The sequence below is a fragment of the Zootoca vivipara genome, chromosome 17, assembly GCF_963506605.1.
Source record: "Zootoca vivipara chromosome 17, rZooViv1.1, whole genome shotgun sequence".
Lineage (NCBI taxonomy): Eukaryota > Metazoa > Chordata > Lepidosauria > Squamata > Lacertidae > Zootoca > Zootoca vivipara.
The window spans coordinates 12,159,441-12,182,966 of record NC_083292.1 but is presented as its reverse complement, the minus strand read 5'-3'; the positions used below and the strand labels follow the sequence as shown (position 1 = coordinate 12,182,966).

The following is a 23,526-nucleotide window of genomic DNA, read 5'->3' as shown; positions in this document are numbered from 1 at the left end:
ATTGCGTTCGCAAACCGAGGTACCACTGTAGTTGTATTTTCAGCGCTTTTTCTAGAATCATAGTTGAAAGGGTCCACAACAACCATCTTGTTCAACTCTCTGAAGTGAGAGGAGGGAGAGACTTTTTGCAGGCAATGCCTGCCCCAGGAGCCTTTCCCGGTTCATGACTTTGAGAACAGCAGAAGCAGCGGGGAAGAAAGGAGTTCAGCGATAGTTTTTTAAAATAAGCTGTGTGTCCTTGTTTCTCAGTTTGATCCTTTTACATGGTTTTGTACGTTTTGCGGTATTTTATGCACTGTGATTTGCTGCCATTTTATTGATTATAGATTAGTAACCTTTTATTGCAACTGATGAGTGTAAACTGTTTAAATTATTATTTGCTGGTGTTTAATTTTATTGTTTACTATGGGGTTCTAATGGATTATTGAATATTGCTTTATTTGACAGAAGTTTATTTTAAAGTTCTTGTGACTTTTTATACATAGGATCTGATTGTTAGTATTACTGTTTGATGTTTTATTATTTTTGGGTGTGTTGGAAGCAACCCAGCCAGATGGGTGGGATATAAATTATTATTATTATTATTATTATTATTATTATTATTATTATTATTATTAAATGCAGTAAACTTTTTGCCCGACATGGGGCTTGAACCCACAACTTTGGGATTAAGAGTCTCATGCTCTACCAGCTATCCTGCAGGATCCAAACTAACTTGTTTTTTTTTTTATGACTCTGTATTTTACAATGTTGTTTTGAAATGCTGATCAGAAGGTTGGCGGTTCGAATCCCTGTGACGGGGTGAGCTCCCGTTGCTCAGTCCCAGCTCCTGCCAACCTAGCAGTTCGAAAGCACGTCAAAATGCAAGTAGATAAATAGGAACCGCGCGTTTCCATGTGCTGCTCTGGTTTGCCAAAAGCGGCTTTGTCATGCTGGCCACATGACCTGGAAGCTATACATCGGCTCCATCGGCCAATAATGCAAGATGAGCGCGCAGCCCCAGAGTCGGTCACGACTGGACCTAATGGTCAGGGGTCCCTCTACCTTTATTTTACAATGTTGTTTTGAAATGTTGTAAGCTGCCTTGAACCCCCACGTGGGAGAAAGGCAGTATATAAATATATTAAATAACAACAAAAACAACTTGGAAGGTGGCAGCTTGGCAAAGGCTCCCCTGTGCTGCTGGCTGTATAGCTCATATATAGGTTTGTTTTTTTTGTTTTTTGTTTAATATACAGAGGTAAAACAGAGGCAGAACACATAGATGCAAAGCAAAGCAAAGTTGGGAGATTATTATTGTTTTCAAATGTCAAGGCATCAAACCGAATCATGGGAACATTTCTACGGGAAATTCGTTTGACAGAAACAAATTGTTGCTGAATGCACCGGCTCTCCTCTCCGTCTGCCGTAACACAGTCTGATAAAGTACAGAAATGCTACTGTAGGCCCCAAGGCTTATTTTGACTGAAGCTTAGGAATGCAACGTATAAACACAGGGCTCCCGCACTACACTGTTACAACTTGCACTGGACAAAAGCCACATTTACAGAGAAATATCTCACAGGGATAAATCTCGTGTTTAGCTTTTTTTGGCTTCTTGTTTTTAAAAACCACACAAGCACACACACACACACAATTTCATCACATAAATTACGCCCCCAAAATCCATGAGGTGACTGATATACTGCAAGCAACTGCAGATTCAGTTTATCTCGCTTTCAGCACCCAAAAAGGCCGCCGCCCCGTTTACCTGGGCGAGGATGAACAGAACCAATGCAAAAAGTGGCACCCGATTACGTTCAACTTTAAGTAGACCCATCGAAATCAATGGATCTCTGCTAGCCCATGTCCCTTCTTTTCAATTTGTCCCCCCCCCTCCGTGAAATTTACATGCTCAGATTGTAAAAACGGCAACCCCCCCCCAAAAAAAAACCACTAAAAGGGGTTTACAATAAAGGATAAAATTTTCAAGAAAAACAGTTAAAAACAACTGTTTTTTTGTTTTTTTAAAAATCAAAATCAGTGCTCAACAAAAACACAATTTAAAATACACATCAGTATTCTACATATCCCTCGGGAGGCTTGTTTGAAATGTGTTGGTTCCCCCCCCCCCCAGACACCAAAAAGGGTACAGCGAAAGCACCTGCCTGGTGTCAAGAGGCAGGGAGTTCCAAAGTCAAGGTGGAGGCAGGGAGTTCCTGCAGCCAATCGGAAGCCAGGGAAGCCCTGTCGGACGTTCGGCTTCCGAAAGAACATTCGAAGACAGGAACACTCACTTCCGGGTTTCGATTGTTCGGGAGCCAAAACATTCAAGAACTAAGCTGTTCGAAAACCAAGGTACGACTGTACAAAGGACCACAAAATGTTTAGGGGTCCCCCCCAGAAAAAAGCACTGATAATGATAATTCCTTGCACCACCACCCTGCGCTTCAAACGTCAGCGGTTTTCAAGCACTTTTAACTCTGCCAGGTTATCAATGTTAGCAACAAAGCAAATTGAATTCTTCCCCTCACCCTCTGCTGCCAACTCCGATGGAAGACACAACAGATGTATGGAGAAGAATCATAGAATCATAGAGTTGGAAGAGACCCCAAGGGCCATCCAGTCCAACCCCCTGCCAAGCAGGAAACACCATCAAAGCATTCTTGACATATGCCTGTCAAGCCTCCGCTTAAAGACCTCCAAAGAAGGAGACTCCACCACACTCCTTGGCAGCAAATTCCACTGCCCAACAGCTCTTACTGTCAGGAAGTTCTTCCTAATGTTTAGGTGGAATCTTCTTTCTTGTGGTTTGAATCCATTGCTCTGTGTCCGCTTCTCTGGAGCAGCAGGAAACAACCTTTCTCCCTCCTCTATATGACATCCTTTTATATATTTGAACATGGCGATCATATCACCCCTTAACCTTCTGTTCTCCAGGCTAAACATACCCAGCTCCCCAAGCCGTTCCTCATAAGAGGCTCCAGGATTACATAAACCAAAATAGGTGATCAAGTCTGCATCTTAAAGCACTTGCTGCCCTCTTGTGGCAAGCGAGCAGCAAAAGAGAAATCAACAAAATGGGGAATGTATGGCTCGCTTCATAAATTTACCGTCGTTACTTCTGCTTATTGCACACCAATAACGCTGATTGAAATCTACAATGGGGCTTTACAATCTAGAAGTCACCATTCTGACATGGCCTCTGTTAACTCACACTGTGAGTTTCATTACTGCATTGATATCTCACCCTTTTTTTCCCTCCCAGGAGTTGAAGGTCATTTATCAGGGCCGTCTTAAGCACCCCTGTCGCCATGGTGCGCCGGATCTCTCCGGTGCCCTTCAGCCCCGTTTCCCAGCGTGGTGGGCGGGTGGGCGCGGCGCTGCTGCGCGGCGGGCGGGCAGGCACAGCGCGATCTCTCCGGCGCCCTCCCACCCCGTTTCCCAGCGTGGTGGGCAGGTGGGCGCCACGCGCAGCGGACCGGCGGAACGGCCGGCCAGCGGGCGGGCGCAGCTCGTGGCGCCCTCCTGGCGGGCCGGCGCCATGGTGCCCAGCGCCACCGGGGGTCTACGGAGAGCCGGCCCTGTCATTTATGTGGTTCTCCCCATTTTATCCTCATAACAGTTGTACCACACTGGTTCGCTCAATCGTGCCATTTGAGCAAAACGTTTTTAATAAAACAGAACCATTTCACTATATATATATATATATATATATATATATATATATATATATATATATATATATATATATTCTCCTTGGCTGTTGACTTTCTCTCAACAGACAAGTTTTCCCTTTAATAGTTACCACCCTGAAAATACCATTCCTCCGTCAAATTAGCTGTTACCGGTTTCCAATTTTGGGCTACCACCCTAACAGAAAATGAAACCAATAAACTCTGAAAAGCATCTTTATTGGAGCTCCTTCTAAAACTCTTCAATCACTGTCTATCACATATGGTCCACTGCATATGGCAAAATGGACCTAGCCTCCCACCCTCCCCAAATTTGGGGTGGCACTGAGATATCCATCTCAGAGCCAGCTATCACCCATGAACCAATCTAAAAGAATTTCTTTAAGCCTTGCTGATGAAGAAGAAAATGGAGTTTTCTCCCACACTTCCTCTAACCCGTTTTTCTGAATCTATTCCCTTACTAATATCTGTTCCCATGCTTGACATAGACAAGGAAGTGGCCCAGCAGATTCAGCCAGCAAAACGTTATACAGTGGTACTGTACCTTGGTTCTCAAATGGCTTAGTTGACGAACAAATCGGCTCCCGAATGCCGCAAACCCGGAAGTAAGTGTGGACGTTTGTGGACGTTTTTCAGAAGCCGAACGTCCGAAGTGGCTTCTGCTTGAGTGCAGGAAGATCCTGCAGCCAATCGGAAGCTGCGCCTTGGTTTTCGAACGGTTTGGGGAGTTGAACGGACTCCCAGAACGGATTAGATTCGAGAACCAAGGTACCACTGTCCGTTCCTTCTTGCCCCTAGGATATTCAAGGCAGGGAACCAGCGCAAACGTCCCATGCTCTGGGAAGAAATGTTATCAGTCACGTGGGGAGACTTCAGTGTGGGACACTTACGTTTTCCCAGGAGACTTTTTCAGCCAGAAGAGATCGTCACTCGTAATCCCATACTCCCGTGCTCCTGTGATCTAAGGGAAAGAACAAAAGAAAGATACAACCATCATAAGCAGACAAGAGCAGGCTGCTGGATCAGGCCCATCTAGCCCAATGCCCTGCTCTTACAGTGGCCAAACAAATGCCTAAAGGAAGCTCTTTAGCAGCTCCTGAGTGTTTTCCACCTCCGATTCCCGGAAACTGGTGCCGAAGGGGCACACTGCCATAATTTGCCCCTGCCTACCCCCCGGAATGTGACCCTCACAAGGTTGCTCAGAAGACAACGTGGCCCTTGGAATGAGAGTGTTTACCACCACTGCCGTAGCATGCCTGGGTATAGGTGTGATCGCTTTCTCTCCCCTCCTCGTTGCAAATCTCCCGCTCCCTTCACTGTGGTTTGACAACCACGGTTGACACCAGCCAGGGTTAGCTTAATGCAAAAAACTTACGTTTGTGGGATATTTAGGCCTTCCCCCCGTGGCAAGGACTATGTTTTCTGCTGTGAGAAATGTCTGGGGATAAAAAAAAAAGAAAATAAATCAGGAAGAGAGTTTAAAGGAAAGGGCTGCTATCGAGCCCTAGTTTGTGTACCCTATATTAAAATACGTTTTACCGCCGACAGTAGTATGCTATTGCGTTGGTAGAACTATTCAAAAGGATACTTTACTGCATTTGCAAAACTATTAAAACTACATTTTATTGCATTTTATTTTATTTACAAACAAAGGAAATATAGCCCAGCAACTTACCTCTTTGCCTTTCATCAGCCCACGAATTGTGTGTGGATCCACAAAACTGCCTTTCAAGTTTAAGTATTTCACTTTCCTATTATAATGAAAAACAGAAAACAGTGGCCTCAATGCTACTCTATTTGCAGCACGATCCTCAAACTGATCCAGACGATTCCTGGGTAGATCCGAATCGCCTTGATTTGGGATTCAGTTGGATCTGGTGCACGTCTATTAGTAGTAACACAATTGTTGGTACTTATTAAGTAAAAACTGTTTGACTGCGTGAGAAAGAAGAATTGCATTTACTTATCCTGCAGCTGCACCCTGTGGCCCCAGTTTAAGGATTTGACGTGGTTTTGAACAGCTTTTGACATTGCAGACCTGGGAGGAAAGAAGAATAGGAATGTTCAAAAATTAGAGGAGATTGATTGCCAATATAATATTATAATGGTGCTGGAGGAGATGGAGGAGACTCTTGAGAGTCCCATGGACTGCTAGAAGATCAAACCTATTCATTCTTAAGGAAATCAGCCCTGAGTGCTCCCTGGAAGGACAGATCGTGAAGCTGAGGCTCCAATACTTTGGCCACCTCATGAGAAGAGAAGAATCCTTGGAAAAGACCCTGATGTTGGGAAAGATTGAGGGCACTAGGAGAAGGGGACGACAGAGGACAAGATGGTTGGACAGTGTTCTCGAAGCTACGAACATGAGTTTGACCAAACTGCGGGAGGCAGTGCAAGACAGGAGTGCCTGGCGTGCTATGGTCCATGGGGTCACGAAGAGTCGGACACGACTAAACGACTAAACAACAACAACATAATATTATAACGGACAATGGCACCTGCTCGCCGATAAATCTTGGCTTAACAACACATCTGAAATTACCATCATACTTGACCACCTTAAATGTCGTGGTTCATAGCTATGCCTTCATAAAGGCCAGATTCAATGCTTTTCCTTCCAACGTGATGGGTAATAGATTCTCAAATGGCCAGATCTCAGTCCTATGTGACTGTGACAAAAGCTCTATAGAATCCCTGCATCGTATAGTTTTTTGTTGCCCGCTATATTTAGCTGCCCCGGTCCAGATTTCTGTCGCCCTTTATATCGGCCATATCGGATGAAACCCAGGAAACCCAGTTGGTATACCTATTGAATGATGAGGTCCCGTCCAGATCCCTTATGGTCACTAGATTTCTGACTAAAGTCTTGTTCTATAAGAAGGAAAATGGACTCTATGATTTTGATGGTCTACCAATATTAACACTTACTAAAGGGACCTAGAACTGTGCTGTGCATTTACAATTTTATTTGGTAGAAGCTGAATTATGGTTTGGATGGTTTGGATTTTATTGAATTTGGTTGTTTTAATTGAATTAATTTTAATCTCAATTTTAATTAATTTGTTTGCTGCTTTAAATTCATCAAATTGTTTTGTTAGTTGTATGATGAATGCTGTATTGTTACGTAGATATGGGCCTGTGGCTGTAATAAACTTGAACTTGAATAGGAATGTTATATCTGCTTTAAAACAAAATAGGCCACGAAGAATCACAGAATACTAGAGCTGGAACGTGAGGATCATCTAGCCTAGGAATCCAGGAATCTTTCACCCAACCTGGGGCTCGAACCCACGACCCTGAGATTAAGAGTCTCAGGCTCTGCCCACTGAGCTATCCCTTGTTTTGAGAGAATAATGAGAGAAAAGGCACATTTGCTAGATATTTTGTAGAAGACGTTCACCTGTCTGTTCTCTATGTATCTGGACATTCCTTAAGCAAATTGTCAGGGGTTCTTGTGACTACTCCAGAGTAACGACGCTCCCCATGCTTGTCTTTAAGCAGTTTTTATTAGTGCACTCTATTTACAGTGAGACAGGTGTGTAACACATGTCTGCTCATTCTGATGCAGAATCCGGCACTGCCCCCCCCCCCCGCGTGATTTCCTCCAACATAAGAGTCTTGGGACAGTGAATCTCCTCCCCTTTTTTCTCCTGCGTAATTCCGGAACCGGAGGAAAGGGTCTACGCTCCATGCTTTCCTTCCCCCCCCTTTCCCCCTCTCTCTCCTCCCTCCTGTGTTGCCGGGGCTCTCCCATGCTGCCAGAGCCCTAGCACTCTCTCTCCACTTCCTGACTGGTTTCCTCAGAGCCCTCGCTTCCATCACTGCTTAGGGAGGAGCTACTTCTGATGCAAGGGGGAGGTTCTCTATACTGTCTCCCCCTTCCACCTACCTATCAGGGTTGTTGTCGTTATTAAGAGAAGACAGGCAGGAGAATCGCATATGCCATCTCAGATGGAAAGGCAGGATAGAGAAGTGCAATAAAAGAAACATGGTTTGTATCCAAGCGGATTTCTGCTGCCGCATCTCTCGCTTTTCCATCGTTCGGCTCTGCTTTGCAATGGTCTAAGGCAAGGGCCAGCAAACTCTTTCAGCAGGGGGCCGGTCTACTGTCCCTCATACCTTGTGGGGTGCCGGACTATATTTTCCTCCGAGCCCTTGCTTCCATCACTGCTTGGGGAGGAGCTACTTCTGATACAAGGGGGAGGTTCTCTATACTGTCTCCCCCTTACACAAATCATAAGCAAATTTTGCAGGATGGTTTTTGCCTATGTTTGGACGCCATTTTGAATGAAGAGGGTAGGCAAAGCCTTTCAAAGCTGCACTGCTTTTCATTTCAAAATGGCACTGATTTTTGTTTGTTTCTTAGGATTTCCAAGCAACGCCAGGTATGAGGCCGCAGTTTCCCATAACCGCATGCGGAAAAGGCAGTGCGGAGGCCACAATATGTGCAAAAGCACCACTTGCAGTCATAGTCAAGTTACATGATGCCGCACATGCAAGACCAGGCCACAGTCACCTCCTTGACCACCCAGCAGAGTGTCCAGCTGGCCCAGGAATATATGCTGCTTATTTATTTTTTATTTGAATAGATCCATCTATCGCTTAATTGGGTTTTTTTTTATAAAAACAACAACAACAACCATGCACTTTCCATAAAACAATATAAAATATTCATTTAAAAACTCTCATAGAATTAATACATTAAAAACAAATTGGCATACAAATTTATCGAAGAACAAATAAAACCAGCAGTTTTAAAAATAAATACACATAATAAACCTGCTTGTTAAAATTGCATGTCATAACTGTACGGCTGGGTAGCCTTGCCTAAACAAAAAAGCTTTTCAGCCAGTGCCGAAAAATAATTCCACCAATAAAAAGGTAAAGGGACCCCTGACCATCAGGTCCAGTCGTGACCGACTCTGGGGTTGCGCACTCATCTCGCATTATTGGCCGAGGGAGCCGGCGTACAGCTTCCAGGTCATGTGGCCAGCATGACAAAGCCGCTTCTGGCAAACCAGAGCAGCACATGGAAACGCCGTTTACCTTCCCGCTGTAGCGGTTCCTATTTGTCTACTTGAATTTTGACGTGCTTTCGAACTGCTAGGTTGGCAGGAGCTGGGACCAAGCAACAGGAGCTCACCCCGTCACAGGGATTCGAACCGCCGACCTTCTGATCAGCAAGCCCTAGGCTCAGTGGTTTAACCCACAGCGCCACCTGGGTCCCAATTCCACCAATACTCCTTCCTTAATATCAATGGGCAGAGAGTTTCAGAGAGCAGGTGCTTGCAAGTGCGCACTAATATCACGTGGCCCTTGCACAAGGGCCAGTTTCCATGTTTCCATATGAAGCTGCATTATACTTTTGGTCCATCTCGGCTAGCGTCATCTTACTGGCAGCAGATCAGCAGGGCCTTAGCCAGAAGGGTCTTTCCCATCCTTTGCCACCTGATCCATCTCAACTGCAGATGCTAGATAATAGACACGAGACCTTCTCCATCCAAAAGCCGGGTCCCTCCCTAACAATGTCAGAAGCAGCAGGGCCTCCTGATTTACAAGCAGTCCAGCGAGTAGCACTGGCTACCCTTCCTCCTCCTAAGTCTCAGTACTGCCTTTGTAGAACTCAGCAGGGAGCAGGTAGGAAGCAAAACCAGAATTAGTTGGCTCTGCCTGTCATTAGCTCTGCCTCCACCTGTCCCTGCCTCCACCTTGTGCTGGACTTTCTCTCCTTCCTGCCGCACTGGTCCTAGTTGGCACCAGCCTCCACTGTCTTTTCAGAAATTGAACCCGGAGCTTCCCCACCACCCCACTTCTGATTCACGTGCCTCCCCCAGTTCCATTCCCCCCTCCTTCCCTTCCGAAGCTCCAGCCGAATTCTTGAGCGCTCTGGATAATATAAGGCGGCGTTAAAACTCTGCTGTTTATTTTGCCACGCTGCACAGTAACTGGCTTTCAATTTGATTTATCTGCAAGCGCTGTGAGCTATTACTTAGGGATTGATTGCAAATCAAGACCATAAATAAAGGCACCTTCTGGGCAAGGATGCCAGGCTGGAAACGGAGCAGGAAAAGAACCCAGAATTTCCATGCAAATATCTGAGTCCTTTTGCCCTGAAGGCCCCGGATGGACAATGCCACCAAGCCTCTGTTCATGCAGCATTTTCTTATTGGATGATAAGTACAGCCAGTGAGGGGCGTGGCTCTATTTGAGGGCCAGACAGAAAATCCCGGAGGGCCACATTCAGCCCCAGTCGTGAGGTTTCCCAGCCTTGCACTACAAACCCACTAGGAGCTTTCCATGGTGCTGAACCTGTGCTGTTGTTTCCTGAACCCAACTTTCCTGGCCGCTCTCTCTGTACACTTGACTTGATCTGATTCGACTCCTCCTGCTGTGAATTTGCCCGATGCGCCTGCCAGATGAGCTTTCGCTCAACTCAGCCCACATCTGCAGCATGCACTTAAAGCACTATTTGTTGGGTTTCTTGAATAATCAAGTTGCTTTTGAGCCGGTCTAATGTGGTGGCGCTGTGGGTTAAACCACAGAGTCTAGGACTTGCTGATCAGAAGGTCGGTGGTTTGAATCCCTGCAACGGGGTGAGCTCCCATTGATTGGTCCCACCTCCTGACCACCTAGGTTCGAAAGCACATCAAAGTGCAAGTAGATAAATAGGGACCGCTCCGGCCGGAAGGTAAACGGCGTTCCCGTGCGCTGCTCTGGTTTGCCAGAAGCAGCTTTGTCATGCTGGCCACATGACCCGGAAGCTGTCTGCGGACAAACGCCGGCTCCCTCGGCCTATAGAGCGAGATAAGCGCTGCAACCCCAGTCAGACACGACTGGACCTGACGGTCAGGGGCCCCTTCACCTTTACCTAATGTCAATGCTATCTGTTTAAGAAAACAGGTGCCGGTGATTTCTGTTTAACTGCTCAAAAGCGTGGGCTTTACTCCATGTATATAAGGCTGTGTTGGAAAGCATTTTGTGTAGTAGTTGTGTGGGAGTCTGGTGGGAGGTTTGGAGAGGTTTTAAGAGTTGAAATGTGGGTGTGTGAAGTTACCGGTAGAGAGTGTTTATATTTAATTTAAAATCTCTGTAGAAAAGGGTTTTGGCAAACAGAGAGTTCCAAGCTGGTTTGTTTTACTATTCTTTCTGTTAAAAAAGCCAACCTTTTGTTTTCTTCTGTATACTTTATACGGTATACTGCTAGTCAGGGGTTTCATGCTAGGTTGGGGAAAACATTTTAACTTTTGGAGACATACTTTAGCTGAGTCAACTTCTGTTGTGTGTTTTGTTTTTCTGTCAACTCTGCGTGAAGCATACTTTTGATGGGCCACTGGAAAACTGGGGTGTGTAATTTATTTTTAGCACTCTCAGTACCCAGTTATCCCCAAGTTTTTTCCAATACTATTATACTACTTGGACAGTCACAAACTTTCCCCAAAAGAATCCAGGAACTGTATTTCCCCTTGCAGAGCTACAATTCCCAGAGCGGTTTAAAAACCAGGGAACTCAGGCTCTGTAACCCTGTGAGGAGAACAGGGGTCTCCTACCGGTAACAACCTGCAGTGCTCTTAAGAAACGGCAGTTCCCAGGATGCTTTTGTGGAAGCCCTGTTTAAAACGATATGGTAGTATTTTAAACTAGTGTTGTTCGGCCCGTTTAGAAAACGGGCGCTAGAGGATATGTGAGAGGAGCAGCGGGGCCGCAGCCTTCCCTCTCTCTCTCTGCGCTCGGCCGCGGGGCGCGCCGGGAACGCAAGTAAACAAACTCGCTCTCCCGTCGTGCCCCGCAGCTGAGCGCAGAGAGGGAGGGAAGGCCGCGGCCTCGCCGCTCCTCTCACAGGATCCTCCGTCGCTGCCCATGGAGGCCGGCCCCCTGAGGGCGAGGAGCTCAGGACGGGCAGAGGCCATGGAAGGTGAGGCACGCTTGGCCCGGGCTGCTCCCGCTGCTGCTGTTACCACCGCCTCCGCCTCCTTCCTTCACCAGAACAACGGAGGCTGGTGACGAAGGTGGTTCCGGGGGCACCCATGGCTCTCGCAGGGGCGAAGCCGGGGTGGCGGCGGCGGGAGGAGGCGGGGATCCTCTAGGCGCCCATGGAGGCCAGCGCTGGGAGCGGCCCGCTAGAACAGCCTCCGGTGCTGCATGACAGTGTCCTGGGTGCGCGACCGAGATATTGTCTCTGCGTCCAATCCCTGTGTCCCTGGGGCACATGCGCATTAGCGCGGAAAACGGGACACACGGAATCTGGACGCAGAGACACAGGGACTTTATTATATAGGATGTACAATGCAGATGTGGCTTAAGTCAGTCTAGGACTGCTCCCCACATCCTATCCCCATGAACCCCAGGCCTCCGCAGAACAAGATGCGAGGCATCGGGGCAGAGTATTGTGTGTACTGGACAGATTGCGTCCAGGTTTGTTATCCCAGAACAAATGACCACAGTTCTTAGTTATTCCAGACGAGATGTGGTGTTCCCTTCATTGCAAAAATGTGGAACGCCATAAAGTAGGAATGGGGAATCTGTGGGCCTCCAGATGTTATTAAGACTCCAAATTCCACCACTTCCAGCTGGCAAGGCCAGTGGTCAGAGAGGATAGGAGTCGTAGTTTAGAAACAACTACAAATTCCCCTATCCCTTCAGTAAAGCAGATAAATGGGATTAATTTTACCAGTCATGATTCACAGGATAGGATACATTCCAGCCATAGCGCTGGGCGTCTTTGAGAGAACTTCCCAGAAGAGCTGCTTGGTGCATCAGCTTCTTAGGAATGCAACCAACATTCACACAGGTTCCACCAAGACCCCATTTGGTTCCTGCGGAAAAACAGAAAAAAACAACGGACGCATGTGTTCAGTGCCCCAGCCTGTCCTTAAAATGACATATATAAATATTGTTATTACAGTGGTGCCTCGCTTAACAAATGCCCTGCTTAACGAAATTTCCGCTTAACGAAAGGATTTTTCGAGTGGAGGTTGCCTCGCTAGACGAATGCGTTTTACGAAAAATTCGTCTAGCGAATTGCGGTTTCCCATAGGAATGCATTGAAATTCAATTAATGTGTTCCTATGGGCAAAAAAAAGTAAAAAAAAAATTCAGTGCATTCCTATGGGATTCGCTAGACGAATTTTTCGCTATAACAAAAGACCCGTGGAACGAATTAATTTCGTCTAGCGAGGCACCACTGTATATAAATATTGTTATTATTTGAATTTATGCCCCACCTTTCCTCCCCAAGGAGCCAAAGGCGGCAAACAGATACACAACCTAAAGCAAATATAACACCATCCGAAAACAGTTAAAACTTCCTAAAAACCAATCTGTATTTTGATTCATATTGTGACGTGCCACTCCAATCTTTGCTGAGCCGCTACACGAGATTCCAGTTGGTGCAGGCGTACCTTTGGCAATGAGGCACGGTGTGGGCTATAGTGTATTGATCATATAAGGCTTATTTACACATTTATAAAATCATAAAACTGTAGAGCTGTAGGTACCACAAAGGTCATCTAGTCCAACCCCCCTGCAATGCAGGAATCTTGCGCCCAACCTGAGCCTACTTATGGAGAGACTCATAGCAGCAGCACCCCAAGATGTGACAGCAGCGACAAAAACGCAGCACCATCCTTTCTTTGCAGCCTATCCTGTGCTGCAGGGCTCAACCCAGCTTTACTGTTCTTTTCTCTGCTTCCTGGTTACACCCCTTCTGACCCCAACCCCATAACTTCTCAGCTTTCCATTTCTACCTCAGGGAGAGGCCTCATATCTGCATTCTCACGCCTATTTCCTTTGATCCTGTGTTGTGTTGATGCCTAGTCCTTTGATGCTCTGAACTCCCTAATTGTTTACCCCCCCCCCCCTCACAAAGAAGCCTGTCCGACTCCATTATGGGCATAACTCATGAAGCGGTTCCTGGGTTAACTCTTCACATATGCTAATTCCAGGGGGTTGACAGTGGCTAACCCCTTTCTTGTGGGATGTGGGTGGCGCTGTGATCTAAGCCACTGAGCCTCTTGGGCCTGCCAATCAGAAGGTCGGCGGTTCAAATTCCCACGACGGGGTGAGCTCCCATTGCTCAGTCCCAGCTCCTGCCAACCTAGCAGTTTGAAAGCACGCCGAAAAGAAGTAGTGCAAGTAGATAAATAGGTACCACTCTGGCAGGAAAGTAAATGGCGTTTCCGTGCACTGCTCTGGTTTCGGTGTTCTGTTGCACCAGAAGCGGCTTAGTCATGCTGGCGACATAACCCGGAAAAACTGTCTGCGGACAAACGCCGGCTCCCTCGGCCAGTAAAGCAAGATGAGCGCTGCAACCCCAGAGTCATCTGCAACTGGACTTAACGGTCAGGGGTCTTTTACCTTTTTTAAAAAAACCTTTCTTAAATACACAGGAGTCTGGCTATTGCCAGTTTGAATTAAATCCTAAACATTGATGAAACACAAGCATTTAGCAACCACAGATCCATAACAATATATTTCATGACAATGGTGATGATGACTGAATTGTTTCTTACCTTTCGGAGAAGGATCCACATAATCTAACACAGCTACCTTCTTTCCAAACTGGGAAGCTTCAGAAATAAAAAGAAATTGTACAGTTATTTTAAAGGAAAGAGTAACGCATCACCATTAGGGTGCCAATGTTGGCAAAATAAATAAATGTTTTGTTGCTTTGGTGAGTTGGTTTTGCCACTGCCTGTACCCGACATCCACTGCACAGCGCATTTGATTTGATTTCACTTCATTTTCACTTTTAATTTGTATACTGCCTTTCTATATTACTACACACAAGGCAGTTTACAAGCAGAAGAAACAAACAAAAAAAAAATACAACAAATCACACAAATCCTAAAAATTTGATCCAATACAAAGAATCATAGAAGTATAGCTCCCAGTTCGTTTCCGAGCACAATTCAAAGTGTTGGTGCTGACCTTTAAAGCCCTAAAGCCTTTAAACCCCCATCGTTCTGCCCGGACACTGAGGTCCAGCGCCGAGGGCCTTCTGGCAGTTCCCTCGTTGCGAGAAGCCAAGTTGCAGGGAACTAGGCAGAGGGCCTTCTCGGAAGTGGCGCCCGCCCTGTGGAACACCCTCCCACCAGATGTCAAAGAGAACAACTACCAGACTTTTAGAAGACACCTGAAGGCAGCCCTGTTTAGGGAAGCTTTTAATGTTTAATAGATTACTGTATTTTATTTTTCTGTTGGAAACCGCCCAGAGTGGCTGGGGAAACCAGCACCTTGCTCTCAAAACGGCCGATCAGATGCCCACGGGAAGCTCAAAAGTGCTCTGCCCACAGTGCTCTGCCACGGTGCTCTGCCCACCTGAAATTCCTAGCAAACCAGATATTTAGAGGCATGGTGCCCCTGACAGTGGAGACAGAGCATAGCCATTGTGGTGAATAGCCACTGATAGACTATCCACATCTCTGTATGCCCTGCCTCCTTCCCTTAGGAAAACCTGATCTTTAGCGCTCAATCGGAACAAACAGCAATCGGGTTTTCTGCGGATCGTCATTTGTTCCGATCTCAGAACTAAAGAGCAGGTTTTCCAGGGGGGAAGCGGCAGGGGAAAGGCGGAACCGCTTTGACCCATGCCTAGAAAAGTGTGGTTCAAGCAGAAAACAGTTCAGACCGCAAGTGGAAGTGTGGACAAGCCCTTGGGGCTTAATGTGGATTGTGAGCCCCTTCTTCCTCCTCTAATTCTCCCTCGTCTATGCAGAGTCCTCCTCCTCTACCCCCTGCTCTCCCACAGTATTCGTATTCCATCGATCTATAGAACGGTGCTATTATGTTGACAGTTTTATTCTCAACCCCTTTCACAATTATCCCCAGCAAAGTTGGGGTGTCTCACAACTGCACATGATGCCATGAATTACCTTCTTTCGCGCAAGCAAGGCCGCCAGATCCTCCCCCGATGACTAGGAGATCATACTCGTGCTTCCCTGAAAGAGAGAAAGGAGGGGAGATTCATTTATTTATTTTTACAGTATAGCACAATCCAGGAGAGATAATATTAGGTTGGTATATTTTGTTATCCAGAGACATTTTGGCGGGGCGTTTACTGCAGTACATGGAGTTGAACAGGTGCCGCGAACTTTTTTTTCTTCAGATGCTGCTGAACTACAACTCCCATCAGCCATAGCAAGCGTGGCCAATGGCCAGGGATGATGGGAGAGGTAGTTCTGCAACATCTGGAGGACCAAATATTTCACACACCTGGGACAGAACTTTCAGGAATGCCCTGGTTCATATATAACAGTTAACCATGATTTAGTTTAATCATAGTTAAAGTCATAGTATAAATCATAGTTTATAGTTGAATTATGGTGCTGGAGGAGACTCTTGAGAGTCCCATGGACTGCAAGAAGATCAAACCTATCCATTCTTAAGGAAATCAGCCCTGAGTGCTCCCTGGAATAGACAGATCGTGAAGCTGAGGCTGCAATACTTTGGCCACCTCATGAGAAGAGAAGACTCCCTGGAACAGACCCTGATGTTGGGAAAGATTGAGGGCACTAGGAGAAGGGGACGACAGAGGATGAGATGGTTGGACAGTGTTCTCGAAGCTACGAACATGAGTTTGACCAAACTGCGGGAGGCAGTGGAAGACAGGAGTGCCTGGCGTGCTCTGGTCCATGGGGTCACGAAGAGTCGGACACGACTAAACGACTAAACAGCAACAACAAAGTCAATTGTCTGAACCATTGGCTTAACTATGATTTATTTACTATGTGTTTTGAGGGTTGTTCAGCGCAGCAATCTATGGTATCAGTATTTTGACTCCCCCCCAAAGAACGCTCCTACCGTGTTTCTCATATTTTAAGGCATCCCTACAAAATAAGGCATGGCAGGATTTTCCTGAGGTGGAAAAATATAAGGCATACCTCGAAAATAAGCCGTACCGGGTGGTGGAAGAAGGTCTGTGGCAAAGAAGGGTTGCTGCTGCCGCGTTAACCCCCGAGACCTGGCTGCAGCCTCAGCGCGCAGCGCGTGCAGCCCCAGAACCTGGCTGTAGCCTTTGCGCGCGGACACCCAGGACCCGGCTGCAGCCTCTGCCTGCCGCGCGCGCAGCCCCAGGACCCGGCTGCAGCCTCTGCCTGCTGCGCGCGCAGCCCCAGGACCCGGCTGCAGCTTCTGCCTTCCGCGCGTGCAGTCCCAGGACCCGGCTGCAGCCTCTGCCTGCCGCGCGTGCAGCCCCAGAACCCGGCTGTAGCCTTTGCGCGCGGACACCCGGGACCCGGCTGCAGCCTCTGCCTGCCGCGCGCGCAGCCCCAGGACCCGGCTGCAGCCTCTGCCTGCTGCGCTCGCAGCCCCAGGACCCGGCTGCAGCCTCTGCTTGCCGCGCGCGCAGCCCCAGGACCCGGCTGCAGCTTCTGCCTTCCGCGCGTGCAGCCCCAGGACCCGGCTGCAGCCTCTGCCTGCCGCGCGCGAAGACCCGGTGGGAGCAGGTCTGTGGTCTGTACAGATACCGGTACCGGTACTTATTTTTTAATTAAGACATCCCTTGAAAATAAGCCATGCTGTGTTTTTTTCAGGAAAAAATTAATATAAGACATGACTTATAATATGAGAAACACGGTATTTTCAGCTGTAAAATTGTAAGTGCTGTGAAGCATATCACAAATCTCACTCCCCTCTTTTTTTTTTTTTTTTGCTGAGCTTCAGAACGACAGACAGAAACAGAGAGAATCACACAGAAATTTCTTTGCAGTGAGCCTGTTTGTGCTCTTGCAAGGCTGTTGCAACAGTAGAAAAATATTACCTCAGCATTCCCCACCCATTCTAGGCAGGGGCATGCAGGAAGAGCACAAAACAGCTCTAAGCAAGGACATCTAATAATCTGGCACTGAGAATCTAGAATTTTCCAAATCGAGCATGCTGAGTTTGGAAAAAAATGCAGAAAAGAAATGTTTTTAATTGCATTCTCGGATGATAGGTCATCATGAAACACAGTAAGACTCTATGACAGGAGCCGGGTCAAAAATGTCCCCAAATGTCCATCTGTTTATTTGTGCCGGGGAGAGGGAGAATAACCCTGCCTGTCACATATTTCAGTGACCCAAATGGTTATGAGGGAGGGGGAAAACAGCTCTTTAAGAAGGCCTTGGGAATTGTTTGAGAGGGAAAAGGTTTTGCTCTTGAGGTTTATTTGTCAGATAGGCTGTTGTGCAAAAACAAAAAATCAAACACCAAAGCAGTGATTATTTTTAAGTCTGAAACATTATCATCGCTGGGTGTACAAGGGAGGAAATGAGATTTAGCCAAAAAAAAAAAAAATGAAAAGAAACCCTATCGACCATCAGATTGCTGAAGTTTTCCTGAGAAGCACAGACAGTATCCAAAACGAGCCAGCCCGCCCCGAGTCGCCTCAGACGGCCCCCCCAAAAATTGGCCAGATTGCATAACAACAAAGCAAATATCATAGAATCAGAGGAATGGAGAGAGCCTTACAGCCCATCAAATCCAAGCTGATGTGACAGCCTGCTGCTCCCACTTCAGGCTGCCAAAGCAGACTGGTTTCTCTACTGCCTGTCTCTCACACCTTTAGCATCTTCCCAGCAGGTAAAAGAGGAGGGAAAAAAAGGTAAGTAGGAGGACTGATAATAGGTTGAACATTCCCTAGGTTATGGGGTGTGGCAGCTCAGTAGCAAGGTGTTTATTTAGGGTGTGTTTCTGTTTGCAGTTCCTATTTTGGGGAAGGACCAGTTTAGTGGTGGAGTATCTGGTTCACACTGCAGAAGGTCCCAGGTTCAAATCCCTGGCATCTTCAGGTAGGGCTGGGTGAGACCCCCTTGTCTGAAACCCTGGAGAGCTGAAGTCGGTTAGTGTATAAGACAATAGTGAGCTGGATAGACCAAAGGTCTTAACTCTGTTCCTATGTACTTCGTATTATCGGAATCACCGTCTATTGGATTTCTTACCTATCCTTCACCGCAAGGTCCCAGGGGAGGTGAAAACAATGCAAAAATATAAGATTTTAAAAAAATATATAAAAATGCAAGATTAAAACCGGTTAAGACGGTTGGCAGTCAAAAGAATATACTGCATTGCAGGGGGTGCAAGAGAATCTCCCCTTGCAAGGCTGATCTCTATAAACACAGGCTCAGACTGCGTACACACATTACACATGACGCATATGGGTTTCCCCAAAGAATGCTGGGAACTGTAGTTCACCCTTACAGAGCTATAGTTCCCAGCAGCCTTCACATACTAAATCCTTTGGGGTGAGTCAAGTGAGTCAGCTCAGGAGCAGATCCTGCTATGATTCGAAGGACCTCCCCTCCCCCCAAATTAACAATGTTTATAAATGTGCTGCTCTGGTTTGCCAGTAGTGGCTTTGTCATGCTGGCCACATGACCTGGAAGCTGTATGCCGGCTCCCTCGGCCAATAATGCGAGATGAGCGCGCAACCCCAGAGTCGGTCACGACTGGACCTAATGGTCAGGGGTCCCTTTACCTTTACCTTATAAATACCATATTCAAATTGCTACGATCTTTTAAAAATGGGTCTAACTGTATTTTGAATGTTGTACCACCGCAGTGCCTGGATGGGTGCTCACATCAAGGAATTCCCCCTCGCCAGAAAAGCATTCCTGAATACAACAGGTTTTCATTACTTTTGTACTTGATCGGTTAAAGATTAAAGTTGTGAATTGCTCAGAGGCTGTGGTTAATTGGGTTGTATATGACTGTGCCAACCAAAACAACAAATTTCCCCATAAGCATAGTATACAGTAAGAGCTGTTGACGGTGGAACAGACTGACACAAGAAGTGGGGGACTCTCCTTCCTTGGATGTTTTTAAGCAGAGGTTGGATGGACATCTGTTGTGTATGATCAAGCTGAGATTCCTGCATTGCAGGGGTTGGACTAGATGACCCTTGGGGCACCTTCTCACTCTACAATTCTACGATTTTGTATCAGGAAAAAGGCAAGCCTACAATAGTTCTCCCTGACACTATTCACTATCCACCTGCAGTTTGAAGAGCTACAAGTCAGACACAAGCTGATCCCTACAGTAAGAACTAGGCCTTGCCACCCGCATAAAGCAAACAGTAATGCTTGGAACAACCTCTTTGCCTAGTCAGCTGGAGCGAGTGCGAATCACAGCCAGGTAATCAAGCAAAGAGCCTAATTACTGTTGGTAGATTTTAGGTAACTGAAGAAAGGGACATGGGCAGTTGAGTGAAGATGGGATAACACCGGTGGACTTTGTGACGAGGCCCCTCACAGAGACACCTTTCAGAGAAAGAATGTAATCGTGCAAGAAGGTACCAAAATGATTTCATAGCCTGCACTTTTTAAGCTACTACAGCAAGAGAGAATCCCTTGTGGAGACTTGCATATAGGCCCGTTTTGCACACATAAGTCAAACCATGGTTTAGCGTGAAGACAGGAAAGAGATTACAGGTGCTTCACTCCCATCCTTGTTCTGCTGCTACACTCAGGGAAGACATCTGAAGGCAGCCCTGTTTAGGGAGGTTTTTAATGACTGATGTTTTAATGCAGGGGTCACCAGACTTACCGCGCAGCGGGCCGGAGGGCAGGGGAGTGCGCGCGCAGCGGGCCGGAGGGCGGGGGAGTGCGCGCCCGTGCGCATGCGCACACGCACACGGTTGGGAAAAAATCGCCGAAAATCGCTTGTGCGCATGCGTATGGGCCTCCCCCGACCCGGAAGTGCATCGGAAATGACCTCTTCTGGGTCGGGAGAGGCCCATATGCATGCGCACAAAGGATTTTCGGCGATTTTTTGCCGATTTTTAAGATTGTCGCCGCGCGGCGCGCCGTAAGACCGGGCGGCGGCAGCGGGCGGCGGGGGTCGTCGCGGGCCGGATTGGGAGGCCAATTGGGCCGCATCCGGCCCGGGGGCCGTAGTTTGGGGACCCTGTTTTAATGTATTTTTAATTTCTTGTTGGAAGCAGCCCAGAGTGGCTGGGGAAACCCAGCCAGATGGATGGGGTATAACTAATAAATTATTATTATTATTATTATTATTATTATTATTATTATTATTATTATTATTATTCTTTCTTACTTACTTACTTTATACTTTATTCGACCGATAGTCAGAAACGTATTATTATTATTATTATTATTAGGAAGCTTACGTCAGGCTTACCTGGCTTTTCTGTTACTGAAACCCAGGCTTGCGGTTTAGTTTTCTCCAACTAACCACAACCTGTAAAACCCAAAACAAACTGGGAGCCCACAGGTTCACACTAAACCATGGTTTGCCGTGGAGTGCTGTGGAAGCAGCCACACAGACCGATTGCAACATAAGCTATTGTGGACAGAGCACAAAACACTGGTTGGTCTTTTAAGATGTCACTGGATTCTTGCATTTTATTTCATAGCTGGGAACCCTATTATTTGCAGGTCTACCGGTATGTAGATGGCAGGGCATCCACTGTTGACAGAAATCAATTATTAGTATTTACAAATGGGTACCGCTGTGGGTTAAATCACAGAGCCTAGGGCTTGCCGATCAGAAGGTCGGCGGTTCGAATCCCTGTGACGGGGTGAGCTCCCGTTGCTCGGTCCCAGCTCCTGCCAACCTAGCAGTTCAAAAGCACGCCAAAGTGCAAGTAGATAAATAGGTACCGCTACAGCGGGAAGGTAAACGGCGTTTCTGTGTGCTGCTCTGGTTCACCAGAAGTGGCTTTGTCATGCTGGCCACATGTCCTGGAAGCTGTACGCCGGCTCCCTCGGCCAATAACGCAAGATGAGCGCCGCAACCCCAGAGTCGGTCACGACTGGACCTAATGGCCAGGGGTCCCTTTACCTTTACTTTGTTGACATAATCCTCCCGCTTGACAAAACCTGAAGCATTTGGGCCTAGCATACTCTCAATCACTGAGATCATTCAACATGGATAGTCATCTTTCATGGTAAAGGTAAAGGTAAAGGGGACCCATGACCATTAGGCCCAGTCACGGACGACTCTGGGGTTGTGGCGCTCATCTCGCTTTACTGGCTGAGGGAGCCAGCGTACAGTTTCTAGGTCATGTGGCTAGCATGACGAAGCAGCTTCTGGCGAACCAGAGCAGCGCACGGAAACGCCGTTTACCTTCCCGCCGGAGCGGTACCTATTTATCTACTTGGACTTTGACGTGCTTTCGAACTGCTAGGTTGGCAGGAGCTGGGACCGAGCAACGGGAGCTCACTCCGTCGCAGGGATTCGAACCGCCGACCTTCTGATCAGCAAGCCCTAGGCTCTGTGGTTTAGACCACAGCACCACCCGTGTCCCTGTCTTTCATGTTACAGAAGCCTAAATGGCCTCAAATAAAGTTTGGGCATTTTAGGTTGCCTGTCCCATGCTGTGGAACATTCTTCCGGCAGAGATGCGACAGGCACCCTCGCTTTTGACTTTCAAGTGTCTCTTAAAAACCTTTTTATGCCTTTGTAGCAGTTTAATTTTTATTTTTGAATAGCCAGTACACCCCTGTGCATTTTTATTTTATCTTTTAAATGGTGTTTTAGGGTTCAGCACCATACACCGCCTTGATATTTCGTATTTCTGGCGGTACAGAAATACTTTGGCAAACAAATAAAACTCTTCCTTTCGCACTGTTAAATTAATCTGAGGACTGGCAGTTCCAAAAATGTAAACAACCATTTTTGTGTGCTATTTCTAATTTCTAGATACCTTATACCTCACGCTCCAAGGCAGGAAGTACAGGGCACCCATCCCAGATAGGTGCTCTGAAACACCCTATCATTGGAAAGGCGGGCATTCAACAGGTGGAGTATTCCAGGCACGTGGGTGGGAACGCTCTTCTCTACCCTAGCAGAAGTCCAACTTGTAGAGCAATATATATATATATATATATATATATATATATATATATATATATATATATATACACATACATACATATATATATATATGGCTTCAGTGTGGGGGAAAAACACAAAGCAGGTTCCTCCCCCAAAAAGATAAGGCAATAAAAGTATCACTTAAAAGCATACAGAAAGTTAAGACCAAAATAAAATAGACTAAAGCTGGCACAGATTTTCTAAGTGTAATAATGACCATTGCTGGCTGCTCTTTTTCTTCCCTGCCCCCCCCCCAAAATGCAAAAGCGGAAGCCCCAGGCTGGGAAGGCTTCCCCAGTTGGATTCCTGCCTGCCAGGGGAGCGAGGAGGCTCTGCCAGGGTCCTCTCCTCTCCAGCCCAGCTTTGCAGAGACACCCTTCTCCGCCTCCGCCCACCTGCGACACCCGCCGACCATCGGGGATCCCCGTACCTGAAGACAGGGCCCGCGCTGTACGGCAGAGCCCGGGCTTGCGCAGGAAGCGCGGGCTCGCTCGGCACAGCGCCGCCATGTTGCTGTACGGCAGCCCAGCTTCCCCGCGAGGACCCCGCCCTCGGATCAGGGGCTGCCCGCGCGAGTGCCTGGCTGCCTGCTCGCGCCGCCTCAGACGCCCCGTCGCCGAGGGAGGAGGAGGAGGAGGAGGCGGGCGGCGCGGAGGACGGGGAGAAGGGCCGCCTTCGGTGCCGGGTAGGTGAGACTCGCGGAGGAGGAGGAGGAGTCCGCGGTGGGAAGGGCCCAGCCCAATGGGTGGGGCCGGAGAGGGAGGGGCCACCCACCTCTCCTCTTTCCTGGCAGAGGTTCAACTGGTAGAGCACGGCTTGGCAAAGGCAGGCATTCAACAGGTGGAGTATTCCAGGCACATTGGCTTAGGCCCTTCTTCTCTACCCTGGCAGAGGTTCAACAGGTAAAGCACAACTTGGCAAAGGCAGGCATTCAACAGGTGGAGTACTCCAGGCACATTGGCTTAGGCCCCTCTTCTCTGCCCTGGCAGAGGTTCAACAGGTGTAAAGCATAGCTTGGCAAGGAAGGCATTCAACAGGTGCA

At 47.5% G+C, this 23,526-nt stretch overlaps 2 protein-coding genes across 2 annotated transcripts in view; one reads left to right on the top strand and one right to left on the bottom strand.

The window, feature by feature from the left end:
* The window catches only part of TXNRD2 (thioredoxin reductase 2), a 69,961-nt gene extending 46,890 nt beyond the window's left edge, over positions 1 to 23,071 (bottom strand). Inside the window, exons 1-8 of the mRNA XM_035098261.2 lie at positions 22,915 to 23,071; positions 15,545 to 15,610; positions 14,183 to 14,239; positions 12,343 to 12,487; positions 5,638 to 5,712; positions 5,350 to 5,425; positions 5,050 to 5,112; positions 4,565 to 4,635 (exon numbers count right to left, since the gene is read on the bottom strand). Of these exons, the coding sequence (XP_034954152.1) occupies positions 4,565 to 4,635; positions 5,050 to 5,112; positions 5,350 to 5,425; positions 5,638 to 5,712; positions 12,343 to 12,487; positions 14,183 to 14,239; positions 15,545 to 15,610; positions 22,915 to 22,993 (632 nt within the window). The 5' untranslated portion in view covers positions 22,994 to 23,071. The remainder of the gene's footprint in view (positions 1 to 4,564; positions 4,636 to 5,049; positions 5,113 to 5,349; positions 5,426 to 5,637; positions 5,713 to 12,342; positions 12,488 to 14,182; positions 14,240 to 15,544; positions 15,611 to 22,914) is intronic.
* A 14-nt stretch (positions 23,072 to 23,085) lies between these two features.
* The window catches only part of COMT (catechol-O-methyltransferase), a 37,900-nt gene continuing 37,459 nt past the window's right edge, over positions 23,086 to 23,526 (top strand). Inside the window, exon 1 of the mRNA XM_035098577.2 lies at positions 23,086 to 23,169. The gene's annotated coding sequence lies outside the window, so the exon portion shown is untranslated. The remainder of the gene's footprint in view (positions 23,170 to 23,526) is intronic.